General features: G+C 33.6%; 1 protein-coding gene across 1 annotated transcript in view; it reads right to left on the bottom strand.

The window, feature by feature from the left end:
- RALYL (RALY RNA binding protein like) overlaps window positions 1-13,405 on the bottom strand; it is a gene marked incomplete at its 5' end in the record, with an annotated part of 503,194 nt that overhangs the window by 105,869 nt on the left and 383,920 nt on the right. Inside the window, one exon of the mRNA XM_079901763.1 lies at window positions 8,432-8,479. Within this exon, the coding sequence (XP_079757889.1) occupies window positions 8,432-8,479 (48 nt within the window). The remainder of the gene's footprint in view (window positions 1-8,431; window positions 8,480-13,405) is intronic.

Here is a 13,405-nt window from a genome sequence, read left to right on the forward strand (position 1 = left end):
AGGGATTACAAAGCTTCCAGTGTTGGCCAGGCCTACTCTCCTGTGGAGAAAAGAGAGCTACATTTGTTCACTGTACTTGTGACATACTTTTAGTATAGGATGTACATTTTAGTAAAATGCTCAGTGTGCGTTGTGTTCTTTGTTGTAAATTCCTATAGGAAGTAATCCTTGTTCTCTGAATATTTTGATGTGTTGCTTCAAAGAAACATGACTCCTTTCTCACCATGGAATCAGGTTTTACCAATTTATTCTGTCACTGTGTTGGGAAGATACGCGGCATCAGAACTTAATTTTTAAAAAGTGATATTGTAATATACAAACAAAGCTAAATGGGCATTTCGTGTGAGAATATAATTTTAAATTTTAATGGAGTTGGGATGTTTGTTAATTTTCACTGGGCAAAGTTGAGTTTACCAGAAATAAAAAGAAGGAAGACTGGGTATTGTCCTAAAGCATAAAAACATAACAAGATAAGGATGGGAAGGGGTCAGCTTTCTGGGATTGCAGGATGAGATGTAGGGGCTCTTCTAAATGCAGAAGGAAGTAGGTGAAAGGCAGCCTGTGAAGGAGACACAAGCATTGCCTTTCTCATCCGAATCCTGTCTATAGCAAATCAAAGAAAATAGTCCAACAAAAATTGCCATACAATAGAATTAAATAGAATCCAAATCTCCAAGGTCAGTTAAAAGCTTAAAATTTCTTCCGTCCTCTTGGTTTTTTGTTCTTCCACTCCCAGAATTACATTCCCTTTCCTTTTCTGTAATGGTCCTTCATTTTCCCTAATATTGTTAGAATACTGTTTTTCCCATAATGTTTACAGGTCAAATAGCTAATGATTTATAATGAAGTCAAACACATAATTTTCCCTTGCCTAAGGTCTATTTTAAAATAAAAACTTTAAAAGACCTACTTTCAATCAGTAAATAACATAAATGTAGTCAGATTTTAATAAAAGCAACAAACTGAGGACGTTTGAGGGTCTATTTTATTGAATAAACATTTCTACTTTTCATGTCCCCATTTCTTGTTTGGAATTTTGTTTTCTTTAATAATATCATTATCATTATTTCATGTATAATTTCATTATCAAGCAAAAGCTAAAAACTGGTAAACAATTTTAATATTGATTTACTTGATAAAAATAGACATACCTTGTCTCTAGAAAGAATAAGGATATTAGTTATTTTAATAAGTTGCTTTTTGGACAAAGGCAACTTAAAGTTATACTGACATATAAAATGAATATAATTTTGAATTCTTGTTTTTACTAAAAGTTTATTATTATTAAACTTCAACAATAATAAAGCAACCTTTACATGTATTTTCAGAAAAAATACATGGAAAGAAAACAACTACCAATCTCTCACCCTAAAACAACTACTGTCATTCTCTATTTTTTTTCCCACAAGCATCCATATTTTGCACATAACTGAAAACATAATATATGTACAGTCATGTATCCTGGCTAATTCTCTTTGATTTATATTAAGAACGTTTCTCAAGTTTGCTAAATGGTCTTCCTAATGTTTATTTTAATTGCTGTGGTGCATTTTCTCAAGTAGATACACCACAGACTAGTAAATCATTTCTTGATTGATGGAGTTTTGACTTGATGCCTATTTTTCACTGTCAACCAATGTGATTTTAAAATTTGTGAAAAAAAATTGAAAATGTAATATTTGCATATTACACTGAACACTAAAATTTCATTTAGATAAATAGTAATTTAAGAAGCAGTAATTACCTGTTTTCTTCTAAATTTCCCTCATAAAAAAGAGTTTTTCATTTTCTTTATTTATGAACCCAAACTTACAGTCCCTATGTGGTTAAATGCTAACCAAACAATGTAGTCTAGACTTAGGGTTAAATAACTGACCTGCCCAGAGCCAAATTCTGACAACAAATTCAGGGCCGTGTTCTCACTGGGGTCTTTTAGCAGATAAATGAAGATCATTAACTCTAGGACCAGAGAAGATTTCCAGCTCTGTCTTGATTCAACCTTGCACCCTTCTGTCTTCAGCATGCTTAACTTCTGGTAAAAATAGTCTATAAAACCAAATTAAGGTGCCTATTCATTTTTAAGAAAGGATATATTTGAAATCCACATGAATGATTCTAGCCTATTAGTATATCTCTTTTCTATACTGTTTGAAGTACTCAAAATTCTGTTTATAATTTCTACCTTGACTTCAAATAAGCTTTTGGTTACAACTGAATCCGAAAATACTTTTTAAAGGCACACTACACTTGAGATCAGTCAATGAGTAATTCTCATTTCTGTTTTTTCTCCGTAAACTTTTCCAAGATTTTCAGTGAAGCCACCCCTGCCAACAACCCATCCCACATCAGGCTCCATCCCCAATCTTGTACAAATGCTTCTTGAACATGCTTTTAAAGGACTTTCTGAAATTGTCAATGATCTTTTTTTGGCAATATTTTGATCTTAACTTAATCTTTATATTTTGTATAATTTTTCTATCTTTTATATCTTGTATACAGTTTTGGGTAATTAAAAAGTGAATGTAATTAAATAGCAATGGTGAGGTTATAAATCAATAAAATGATTCTCCTATTTAATTATTACAATTCTGTAATGTGTATGTTGTTAAGCCATTTTGCCCATGAAGGAAACCTGTGAAAAAATAATGAGATGACTCCCCCAAGTTTAACCAGTCAACACATGCACACCGAGGCCTGAAACTTGCTTCTAACTCCAAATCACACCCTTTGTCAACTGGGTCATGCTACGGTTTCCAAATGTTTTAAGTGGAATCCCATTCCATCAGATGGTAATTTAAATTTGCACAGTGAAATAGACGTTGCTTCTTGCTAATATGTTTTTCCAGTATTCATGAATATATACTGTGCTCTATAATCAATGATCTGAGACAAGTGCAACTTGACAGAGTTTTTTTCATTAACTTCAACTCTGGTAGCTTCTCTTATATTAATTTACACAAGGTCAAAATGGATCCAGATCTGAACAATACAGATTTTGAATCACTGATATATATATATATATATATATATATATATATATAAAATATGGAAAAGCAGCTCTGGCATTTCTTTTTCTCTGTCAACACACGTTTATTCATTACTGGAGGTTATAAATGGCTCAGTGCCTTTCCTGATACTATTGAAAAAAGGTTGGATTAAAACTGCTAATATCTCAGAAATTGAAAACATTCCTCAGGGGTGTTCAATATAATTTTAGGTATACTCCTCCTTTCACTTTACTTGGAAGAGTATATATATTTATGTTTCATTTTAATAACATGTGATGTTTTTCATGTAGAGTCACACTTGACATTTTAAAAGACAATGTCACTGAATGCTGTAAATTATTGGGCAATTCTTTGTGTAATACAAAAAATGAAAGTTTAGAATAACCACTCAATTCTATTATTTAGTGATACTCTTCATGATCCCTGAAACCATGGATAGACACTAAATTAGTTTTTGGAAAAATTACTGCTGGATAAATGTACCAAAACAATTACATTAAGATGGAACTTTGTGTAGAGAAGTTTTCTAAGCTGAAACAGTTTAAGGGTTGAAAATCCCCAATTACATTAGAATTCCCAAAACTGGCAGAAATAGGCTAACAATAGGATGTAAATCAATGTCAGTTATTAAGGTATTATCTCTCAGCTTATGTGAGACATTCAGTCACATCTGGGGTTGGGAGTCTGCAAACCACATTTCTGTGGGGTCCAGCTGGCTCCTTGCTAGGCTCAGCCAATTAAGGACCTGAGAAGGAGACTGGAAGAGGAAGAGAGAACTTGACCCTTCCTGCTTTGCTTCCTGTTTTTGTTTTGGGTCCCTTTTCTTGTCAGCGTTACTCTAGCCTTGTTTCTTAACCCTGGCAGCAAAAAACCATTCCAGTAGTAGCAACTGAATCCAGTTTGAGTAATTTTGCAACATTTGCAGAACAGTCTTCACACTTCCTCAGAGATCCTGGCACCAGTTGGTATTGCCCCCTTAGAGGTCTGGGTTCCAGCCCCACGGGTTCCCCCTCTGGGCTCAGATACAGCAGCAGCAGCTAAGCAGAACCTCCTACTCACATTGTGAGTTGTGCAAATCCCCTTTTCTACAGTGATATTTGATAATCCCATCTTTTCCTCTGTTTCCCCAACCCTAGAGGTGGTAGCTGCTTCCTGTAGTTTGCTAACTCCATCATACCACTGTGGGTTTTATTGTTGCTGTTTATTTGTTTTTGCCTTTTCAGTTCCTTAATACATAGTTAGAAAATTTTTACAAACAATTCTCCTTGTTCAACATAACTGTATGATTTCCATTTTCCTGACAGAAAACCAAGCAGCATGGAGTTAATGGAAATAACTGAATGGTCTCTCTCTGCAGATAAGAGTGTGCAGCTGCAACTAGAATGTTCTGGGGGGGAGTAGGAGGAGGGAAAACAATTCAAACAGAATGATCCAGAGGTGTCACGATGGACTATTATGGAAGGACAACTGAGCAACCAGTGTATTGCTCTGTCATAGGGACACTGCTACATGAATAACGGTATAAGAAACATATTCTCCATCACTGTTAATGGTTACCGTTAATGGTTACTAGTAGCTAACATGGATTAAGCACAAAAAACATACCAGGCATAATGCAGGTCATGAAAATGTGTTACTTCATTTAATCCTTAGAACAATCTTATGAGGTAGGCATTAAATTCATGCTCACTTCATAGATGAGACAATAGTTTTTGTGGTATTAAATAAGTTGCCCAAGTTTGCACCACTAGTAAAAAGAGAAAAGAAATTAACCATAACTACAAGCAGAGAGTAACTAAGGAGGAATTAGTGTGGATAAAACTGTTAGCACTGACTTGGTAAGCTATTTCTCTTCTCCAGCCTCTCCACTCTGTTTTCCTTTCCTGGGGATCTATGTTCACAGGGAACTCCTGACTACCTCTACTAGTGGCAGATGCTTCTGTCTTTCTTAGCCAAGTGAAAAAATGAAACATAAACTAATGAGGGCACAGACTGCTCAGAGAGTCTGTTAGCAATACACCCATACTGATCTTTGAACACTTATAAACCAAACAGATTTTATATAAGACAAATAAATGATTTTGGAAATTGTTCAGAGTTAGCTTTTTTGTGTAGTGGAGTGTCATCTGAAAGCTTCAGGCTCTGTAATTATTTGCTGATTAAGGCTCTTGCTCTTTTGCATGTAAAATCTGCCTATCTGCCTATCTATCATCTGTCTAATCTATCTAATGATTTTTATTGATAAAATGCAAATGCAGATATTGGCTTCATTTTAAAAATGAAAAACTGAAAACCTACCTAGTTGCCCAAAGTTACAGGTTAATTACCAGAACTTGGGTCTCCTACCATCTACTTCATTTTAGGTAGAAATTCTTTCAATGTGGAAGGAAATCACATGATAGAAAATACTTAAGAGATTACAATGCAAAAACATTTTCATATTAACAGATTAAAAGACAATGTATATTAATTGAAAACTTTATTCATAGCAATGAAGACAGTGTTCTGCATCCTGAAACATAAAAGCATATCAGAAAATGTTTTTACATTTGTCAAAAACTAAAATTTACATTTGTCAAAAACTAAAATTTTTAAATAAAGAATATCTAAATGTTATCTTTCGTAGTAACTGGGATTATTTTAATGCTGTCAGATCTTCACATCATTAGGACAAGTTATTATAAGCTATTTAATATTTAAAATAAAATATTATATTTTATAGAAATTATAAAAATTATTTGAGAAAACCATCCTTAAAAATTCATGTTTGGTCCTAAAGGGTTGACTAGAGAAATCATTTGCTTAACTCAGTAGTTTGAACATAGTGGTGATAAAGGTATGGTTGTGGATCTAATTTCCATGCAGATAAGCTTATTTCCTGTTATGTAAAACCATAGACTGACATTGCTCCTCTTCTGTTTTGCGTATCCACACAGTTGGTTGTTGAGTATAAATGGAGACCTAGTTTATGATTGTAGTTCTCCCACTAATTAACTATGTGACCTTGGAGAAAACAAAATGTCTCTAAATCTAAGGAGATGAATTAATCACAAAAATTGAGTATCCACTCTGTGTGAGACTTGATGATAGTCCCTGAGGATACAATAAGCAAAACTGAGCATCTTCCCTGCCCTTTTGGAGGAAGGAAGGACATAAATCAAATACTGTTGTTGCAGAGAGAAATATAGCAATAAAAACCAGGAACAGTGCTGTGAAGGAATAGTAACAAGTGCTGAGAGGGGAACAGAGGAACCTCATTTAGTCTGAGAGAGGTGTTCATGCTGAGATCTGAAGGATGAAGTCAAGTTAACTGACGGTGGAGTGAGGTATGAGAAGGAGCAATCAGAAGAAGGTCCCCAGGCAGGAAGGAACACCGTGTTCTTGTGGAACTGAAAAAGGACCCTCGTGGCTGGAGCAGAGAGAGCAAGACCCTTACAAGGGATTATGAAGTTTCTTCCCTATTTAAAATGTCTATTCTGTTTTTCTCTGTTTGCATTTTTATGCCTTGGAATTTTTGTTTGTTTGTTTGAATGAATTTATTTACAATTAAAGCCTTAAACAATATTTACCTCATTTTGTGTGTGTGTGGTCCAATGATCTATCTACACACAGTCAGTCCTTGTTTTGCATATCTCTAATATCTCAATTACCAATGCTTAGTTAAATAACACCAGTCCCCCAACAGCACAAAACAAATTTCAGTTACCCCATATATATTAACTGTGAGTAATTTCGTAAAGTCCAAGCTTTGCTGCTAGTTTTTCAGTCCACAAATCAATAAGTAAATGACAGATGCTCATGATGATCAGTGGCCAATCACATCACCTCTTTCAAAGTCTGTCAGTGATTTGTCCCTGTGCATCTGTTAGTTCACACAAGGATAGCAAATGTGTAGTTGTATTGTTTCCTTGTCTGCTGGTGATAAATCCATGTGGCATTTTATAAAAATGGATAATCAAAAGAAGGGATTGGTGCAGCAAAGAGTTGAAAAGTAACACTGGAAATAAAATTAAATGTAAATGGAATTAGAGGAGAAATAGCTGACTATAGGGCTGTGGACACTCTTGTATTCAAGAGACTCTAGAGATGGAGGCAGAGGAACTTAGTAAAATAAAACATATTCTTTTATTCCAAATATATATATTACATCCGATATGTTTATATGAATTTTAAGTAGTATGCTCCCCAGAAAGCCCTAAGGATTGATTTGCACAGCCTAAAAATGGCCCTGAATGCCAAAAATTCCTTCAAAATCCACAAAGCTATTTGATATACAGTTTACCTGAAAAAAAAAAATTCCCACAAGGTATCATAAATTGACTTCCTTAAACACAGTGCCCACAGATGAAGCAAAATAGTGGTTTAAGCCAGAGATAAATGCATTCCTTTACATAAAATTACATCTAAAAGGAAAATATCAGAAATTAAAGATGTTATATTAAAATATGCTATTGTAAGTTGAAATTAAAACATATTGACATAAATGAGAAAGTGGTTGTGATGTGCTGGAAGGGGACAAAGATGTCCCAGAGGAAGTGACACTTGGCAAAAGAACCACATACTGAGGGAAGTCTCAGAGGTAGTTCACAACATTAATAAAATGTCAAAGCTGATCCAGTCTTGGGAGTATGACAATTCACCAAGGAATAAAAGAGGTGCTTTCTCCATATTATAATAAAAGAAGAAGGCAAGTGCTGTTCAAATTACTTTCGATAAGTCTTTTTTTACAAAGAAATGAAGCAAACTAATTCTCAGTATTTTTACATTACAGTGTTAAAATTTTAAATTAGTGTACTAAATAGCTATTAGTTTCACTGTATTTTCCTATACGTATGAAGAGGGAATTTAAATATATGTATACATGTGTAAATATGTATATTTATAACATAAAAGAGTTTTTAATGTTTTGACAAAAAATTGTTAAAGGTCATGGAAAAATCCTATTTCCCCCCATTGATTATTAACATCACTCTGCATGGTTTTCTTTTATGGTCACACACTGCTATGCAAAGCAAGAATTGTCCTTAATTTTTACTGAATCTATGTGTTGTATGAAAGCAGATGTATTTTAGAAGGTTGTACTCATTTTCTGAATTTATAAATCTCTCAGTCTTGAAGAATTCCAAGTCACCTACACATCTAGAAAATAATATGGGTTAATTCAATCTTTAGAATATCATCCAAACATTAGAAACCAAATTTTAGGCTTAAGCACCTCTGAATTCTGAAAGTCCAAGATCTACTATATTTCAGTAAGTACAATCAAAATAGAAAAATCTGGCTATCTTATATTTTATTGGGACTTTTTTTTACTATAAAATATTATTTAAATGTATTAATCAATAATACCTGTGAATGAAATGTACAGAACAGTTAAAACATAATTTAAGTCAAAGGGAAAGAAGGATGAGAAATTTACATACCTATTGTAGAAATCATCTCTGTAGTAATCATAGTCAAAGACATAACCACTAAGGAGGGAAACAAAAAATTATTTGTTGACAACAGCAATTTTGATATTAATTTATGATGTAATAGCAATACATTTGTTACTTTTAAATATTTATTTTTCAATGTAATTATGTATCCAAAGGGCTTTACAAGATAATGTCTAATTGGATATAATGCCGTATCAAACTCATTATATGTTTGACAATGAAAAGACTGATAATGGATTGAGTGGTTTGGAATGGAAGCTGAGAGCAGAAAGCAAAATTAATTTTTTAATACTTGAACTACTTGTAGGACCACTTTTTTTTACCCCAGACAAGATATAATATAGCTATCCTTTTTTCCTAAGGTATGTATACTGAGGCTAAATGAACATTAAACAAATGGTATTGAAATAACATAAATGAAATGGTTTAATGATGCATTCATTGTTAGAAAAGTAAATAGAAATGTAGTTTCCTCAGAAATCCAGCATTTCCTTTTGATTCTAAAAACTTGTGATTCAATACTTTATAGAGAGAAAAATTAAAAAAAAAACACTTTGAGTCTTACCAACAATAACAATAATTTAGGGCATTTAAATAGGAATTAATACATACATTTTAGTGATAAGATTATTAACAAGCTCCTTAAAGGAATGTAAAAAAAATTTCCCCCATCCACTTGTACAATTGTTGTTTACAAAGCACTTTATATGAATTATTTCCTTTTAATTTTAAGTCCTCACAACAACTCTGTTGGATACTATAACTGGAAAAAAACTAATGTGCACGGGACCTAAGGGGCTATCTCAAATTTTTATCACTAGTAAGTGACAGAGCTGAAGCTTCAGAGAAAGACTTCTGAATCCATGTCTGGAGCTATTTTTTATGACACCATGCAACCCTCCCTAGCTTGGAAGAAATTTAATCTCGTGATGAATGGAGTATCTCTACTGCAGGGGACTAATCATTTAAAATGTTTATTCATTTGTTATTGTTGTAATATATATATATATAACATAAAATTTACCTTTCTAAGCTTTCTGTAGTCAATATTTAATGCCAAAATTCAGTGGCATTAAGTACATTCACAATGTTGTGCAAACATCACCATTAACCATTTCCAAAATTTTTTATCATCCCAAACTGAAACTCTGTATCCATTCAACAATACTTCTCCATTCCCTCCTTCCCCTGGCCCCGCCCACCAAGCCCCAGTGACTGCTCCTGTTGCTATGAATTTCCCTATTCTAGGTACCTCATATACGTGGAATCATACAATATTTGTCCTTTTTTTGTTTGGCTTATCTTACTTAGCATAATATTTCAAGGTTTATCGATGTTGTAACATATCATAATTCCATTTTTTTTATAACTAAATAATACTTCATTGTATATATATACTTTTTGTTTACCTATTCATCCATTAATAGACATCTGTGTTGTTTCCACCTCTTGGCTGTTGTGAATAGTGCTACTATGAACATCGGTGCACAAGCATTTGTTAGAGTTCCTGCTTTCATCCCCTTTGGGTATATGCCTAAAAAGAGTATTGCTGGGTCATGTGGCAATTCTGTGTTTAACCACTGTACAACAGGCAAGTCATTTTATATTCCCCAGATGGTCAACTTAATGGTCCTTTACTTTCTAACTATTCTTATGTTAGGAAAAGTGAAAGAACATATTGAGTAGGGCTTGCTATTTCTGGTTTTCCGGATAAGTGTATGTATTTGTCCTGACACTTGTTACATATGGCAGGGTGGAGAAAACCTGCTATAGCATACATAGCCCATCAGAGAGGGTTGGTTTCACCTCCAACCAGTCTAATGGAACACAATGACTTTGAACGCAAGTTCTGAAGTGCAAAGTGAAGACCTATTCCATGTGAGTGTCTGATGGAAGACCAAGCATTGTCTAGCCAGAGCAGTGCTGCTGTATATCTACCTCTGCAAACAAAGGGAGAAAATGAGACCACTGCTGAAGCAGTAAGAGCAAAAGTAACCCTTTTTGTCCCACAGTCACAGATTGTTTAAGTCGTAATGTTTAATACTTTAGTTGATATTGCCGGTGTTAGACTCAACTATGATGTTGTGTTGAGGGATTTTAAAGAAAACTTACTGGCTAGCACCAAATCCAAGGTATAAATTTCACCTCAAAAGTTTCCTGAAATAGCAGTACATATAATTTTCATTGTGATTTGGTTTCTTCTGCAGATAAGGGATATGATGACACTTTATCCAAACTTTTGTTTGGAAGTCTCAAGTTTAAGGTTATGCTACTTTCATACACATTTGTCATGAGTCATCATTGTTGTACCTTATGGCTGATTATTTTTAAGAACATGTTGGTAGATCTCCACAGCTTATTTATCTTACAACTGAAAGTTCGTACACTTTGACCAGCCCCATTTCTTTCAACTCCAGCTCCAGCCAACTACCATTTTACTGTTTCTATGGGTTTTGCTTTTCAGATTCCACATATAAGTGATACCATGCAGGATTTGTCTTTCTCTGACTTAATTCACTTAGCATAATGCCCTCAAGGTCTATCATGTTTTCACAGATGGCAAGATTTCCTTCTTTCTCATGGCTGAATAATATTTCATTGAATATACATACCACATCTTTATCCATTCATTTGATGACAGATACTTAAGAAACGATCATTTTGTGGTATGACGGACATGTTAACTAACTCTATGGTGGTAATCATTTTGCAATATATAAGTGTGTCAAATTAACATCTTGTATACCTTATGCTTACACAATATGTCAATTATACCTCAATAAAGCTGGGGGGAAAAAGAATATGTTTGTTAAATACAAATGTACGTATAATAATATTCATATTTGGATAACACAAATGAAGTTTCCAACAACCAAAGCAAAGAAAAAAAAGATAATCAAAACAATATATCATTTTAAGAATTTTGTTGAGACTTTGTTTATGAAACATGATGCCTGGGGAAGGAAACATTCTAGTTATTGAAACATTATTCTTGATGCTTTTCCATACATAATCTGATTTAACCTTAACAGTAGTCTATAAGATGTAGAGTGTTATCCTAATTTTACAGGACACTGAGGTCTAGATATATTAAATATCCTAAATAACACAGATAAGTATTCTAGTACAGCATAGTCATTCATATGCTCATTTGCCAAAACTTGAGTAAGGACCTATATGTCAGGAACTGTAAGAGGCACTTGCATTTAGAAGTGAAATTATTCTGTCTTTGTTCAATCTCACAGTCTAGCGGTGATCAAGATGGCCTTAATATCCTGCCCAGCTTGCCTAAACTATAGATTTCTTCCTGAATATAGTCCTCTGACCTCTCTTTGCTTAAGCATTTACTTCAGAAAACTTGTAATTGTATTGATAAATTCTCTGACATTTTGACATGTAAATATTCTCCCAGCCTCTTGCCTTGTCTTTCTTAAGGACCTGGGAACTATCTTAGAAATTAAATAATAACAGTCATAATAATGATAATAATTAAATAATGTTGAGAAGTTACTGATTCTAATACATTAATTTGATATTAACCTAAGCATCAGACATGGTGATAGACATTTTAGATGCATTAAATAGCTATTGCTTGATAGGACAGTAATTTCCACACAGTGCTAATTCTCAGTATTTTCAGATGTGACCAGATAGAGAGAGAATAGTGGCTAAAGTGTTTTACCTTTTTTTCTGAAACTCTTTTAAAATACTTTATAACTTCAGAGAGTGGAGTTTAATAGCAAGAAGAAAATATGAACTATTATTAATGTGGATGACAGTGATGATTCTACTCACGTCTTATACCTTTAAGAAATACTTCAATAATTTACCAGCCTTCTGGAAATTGAAAAGTGCATGAGAAAAAAAATATATTTTTATTTTTCTCAGTCTATGCTTAACTTATCTTGTCCAATCTGCTTATTTTTTGTTCAACCTGACTGCTAAGGCATATTTACAAGAACAAGTTACAGCTAAGCATCCTAAATTGATCTCCAAGTCCCACTTTCTGCCATCATAAACTCAATTTTACTTGTCAAGTTAAAACTGAAATAAAATGCACAAACAAATCTGTATAATCTTGGCAAGGCTGCTTTTGTCTTAATGGTTTGGATTTTAGCAGAAATGCCATGGCTGTAGTTGGCTCAGGTCATAAGCTGTAAAATCAAGCTGGATTTCCAGGGAAGAGGAAGAGATTCAAGGAGATGAGTCACCACGGGACAAGTCTGATTCATGCCTGCTGTGCTTTCCTCAGTATCTTTCCCGCCCTCAGTTCTTTTTTTTTTTTTGTCTTTTTTTTTTCCTCCTGCAGATTCTCTCTCTCTCTTAAAAATCTCTTCTTTTTTCTTTCTGTGTCAATCTCTATTTGAAGTTAGATGTCAAAAAATGGGCATTTCCAGGAGTCATATTCAGCATTACAAGGTATTTTATGTATCCTGAATTGTATTGGTAGGAAAAACTTGTCTTTCACATTAAAAAAGATCCCCATTCCCCGCTATAAACCAAGAGTGGTGCTGTTATGCTCATGAGTTAATATATTTTGGCTTTTAAAGGAGGAACTTTTGCAACTTTCTCTGTGGTAGTTTTCTGTGACAATCTGGTTCTTAGGCCATTGAAATAAAAATGATAATAAATTAGATGTTTAAGGCATTGTCCAGGAGGAAGCTAATTCCTGTAAGTGTTTTTTTGCCCTTTGGGGGCATGGTCAGTGCTAAAGGGCAAGTAATTGACTTTTTAGAAAACTGAAACACTAGTTTTGAATGTTTAACACAAAGAGTCTATATTTGAAATTTTAAATCTTGAACACATTTACAACTTTTATTCTACTTTACAATGTATCTATATTCTATTTGCTCAGATTCCTTCAAACTTTAATGGGAAATAGGAAGTGGTAAAGTGATTGTGTAGAGCTGCACATTCACACTCTTTTTTTTTAACATCTTTATTGGAGTATAATTGCTT

The sequence above is a fragment of the Stenella coeruleoalba genome, assembly GCF_951394435.1.
Source record: "Stenella coeruleoalba genome assembly, chromosome: 17".
Classification (NCBI taxonomy): domain Eukaryota; kingdom Metazoa; phylum Chordata; class Mammalia; order Artiodactyla; family Delphinidae; genus Stenella; species Stenella coeruleoalba.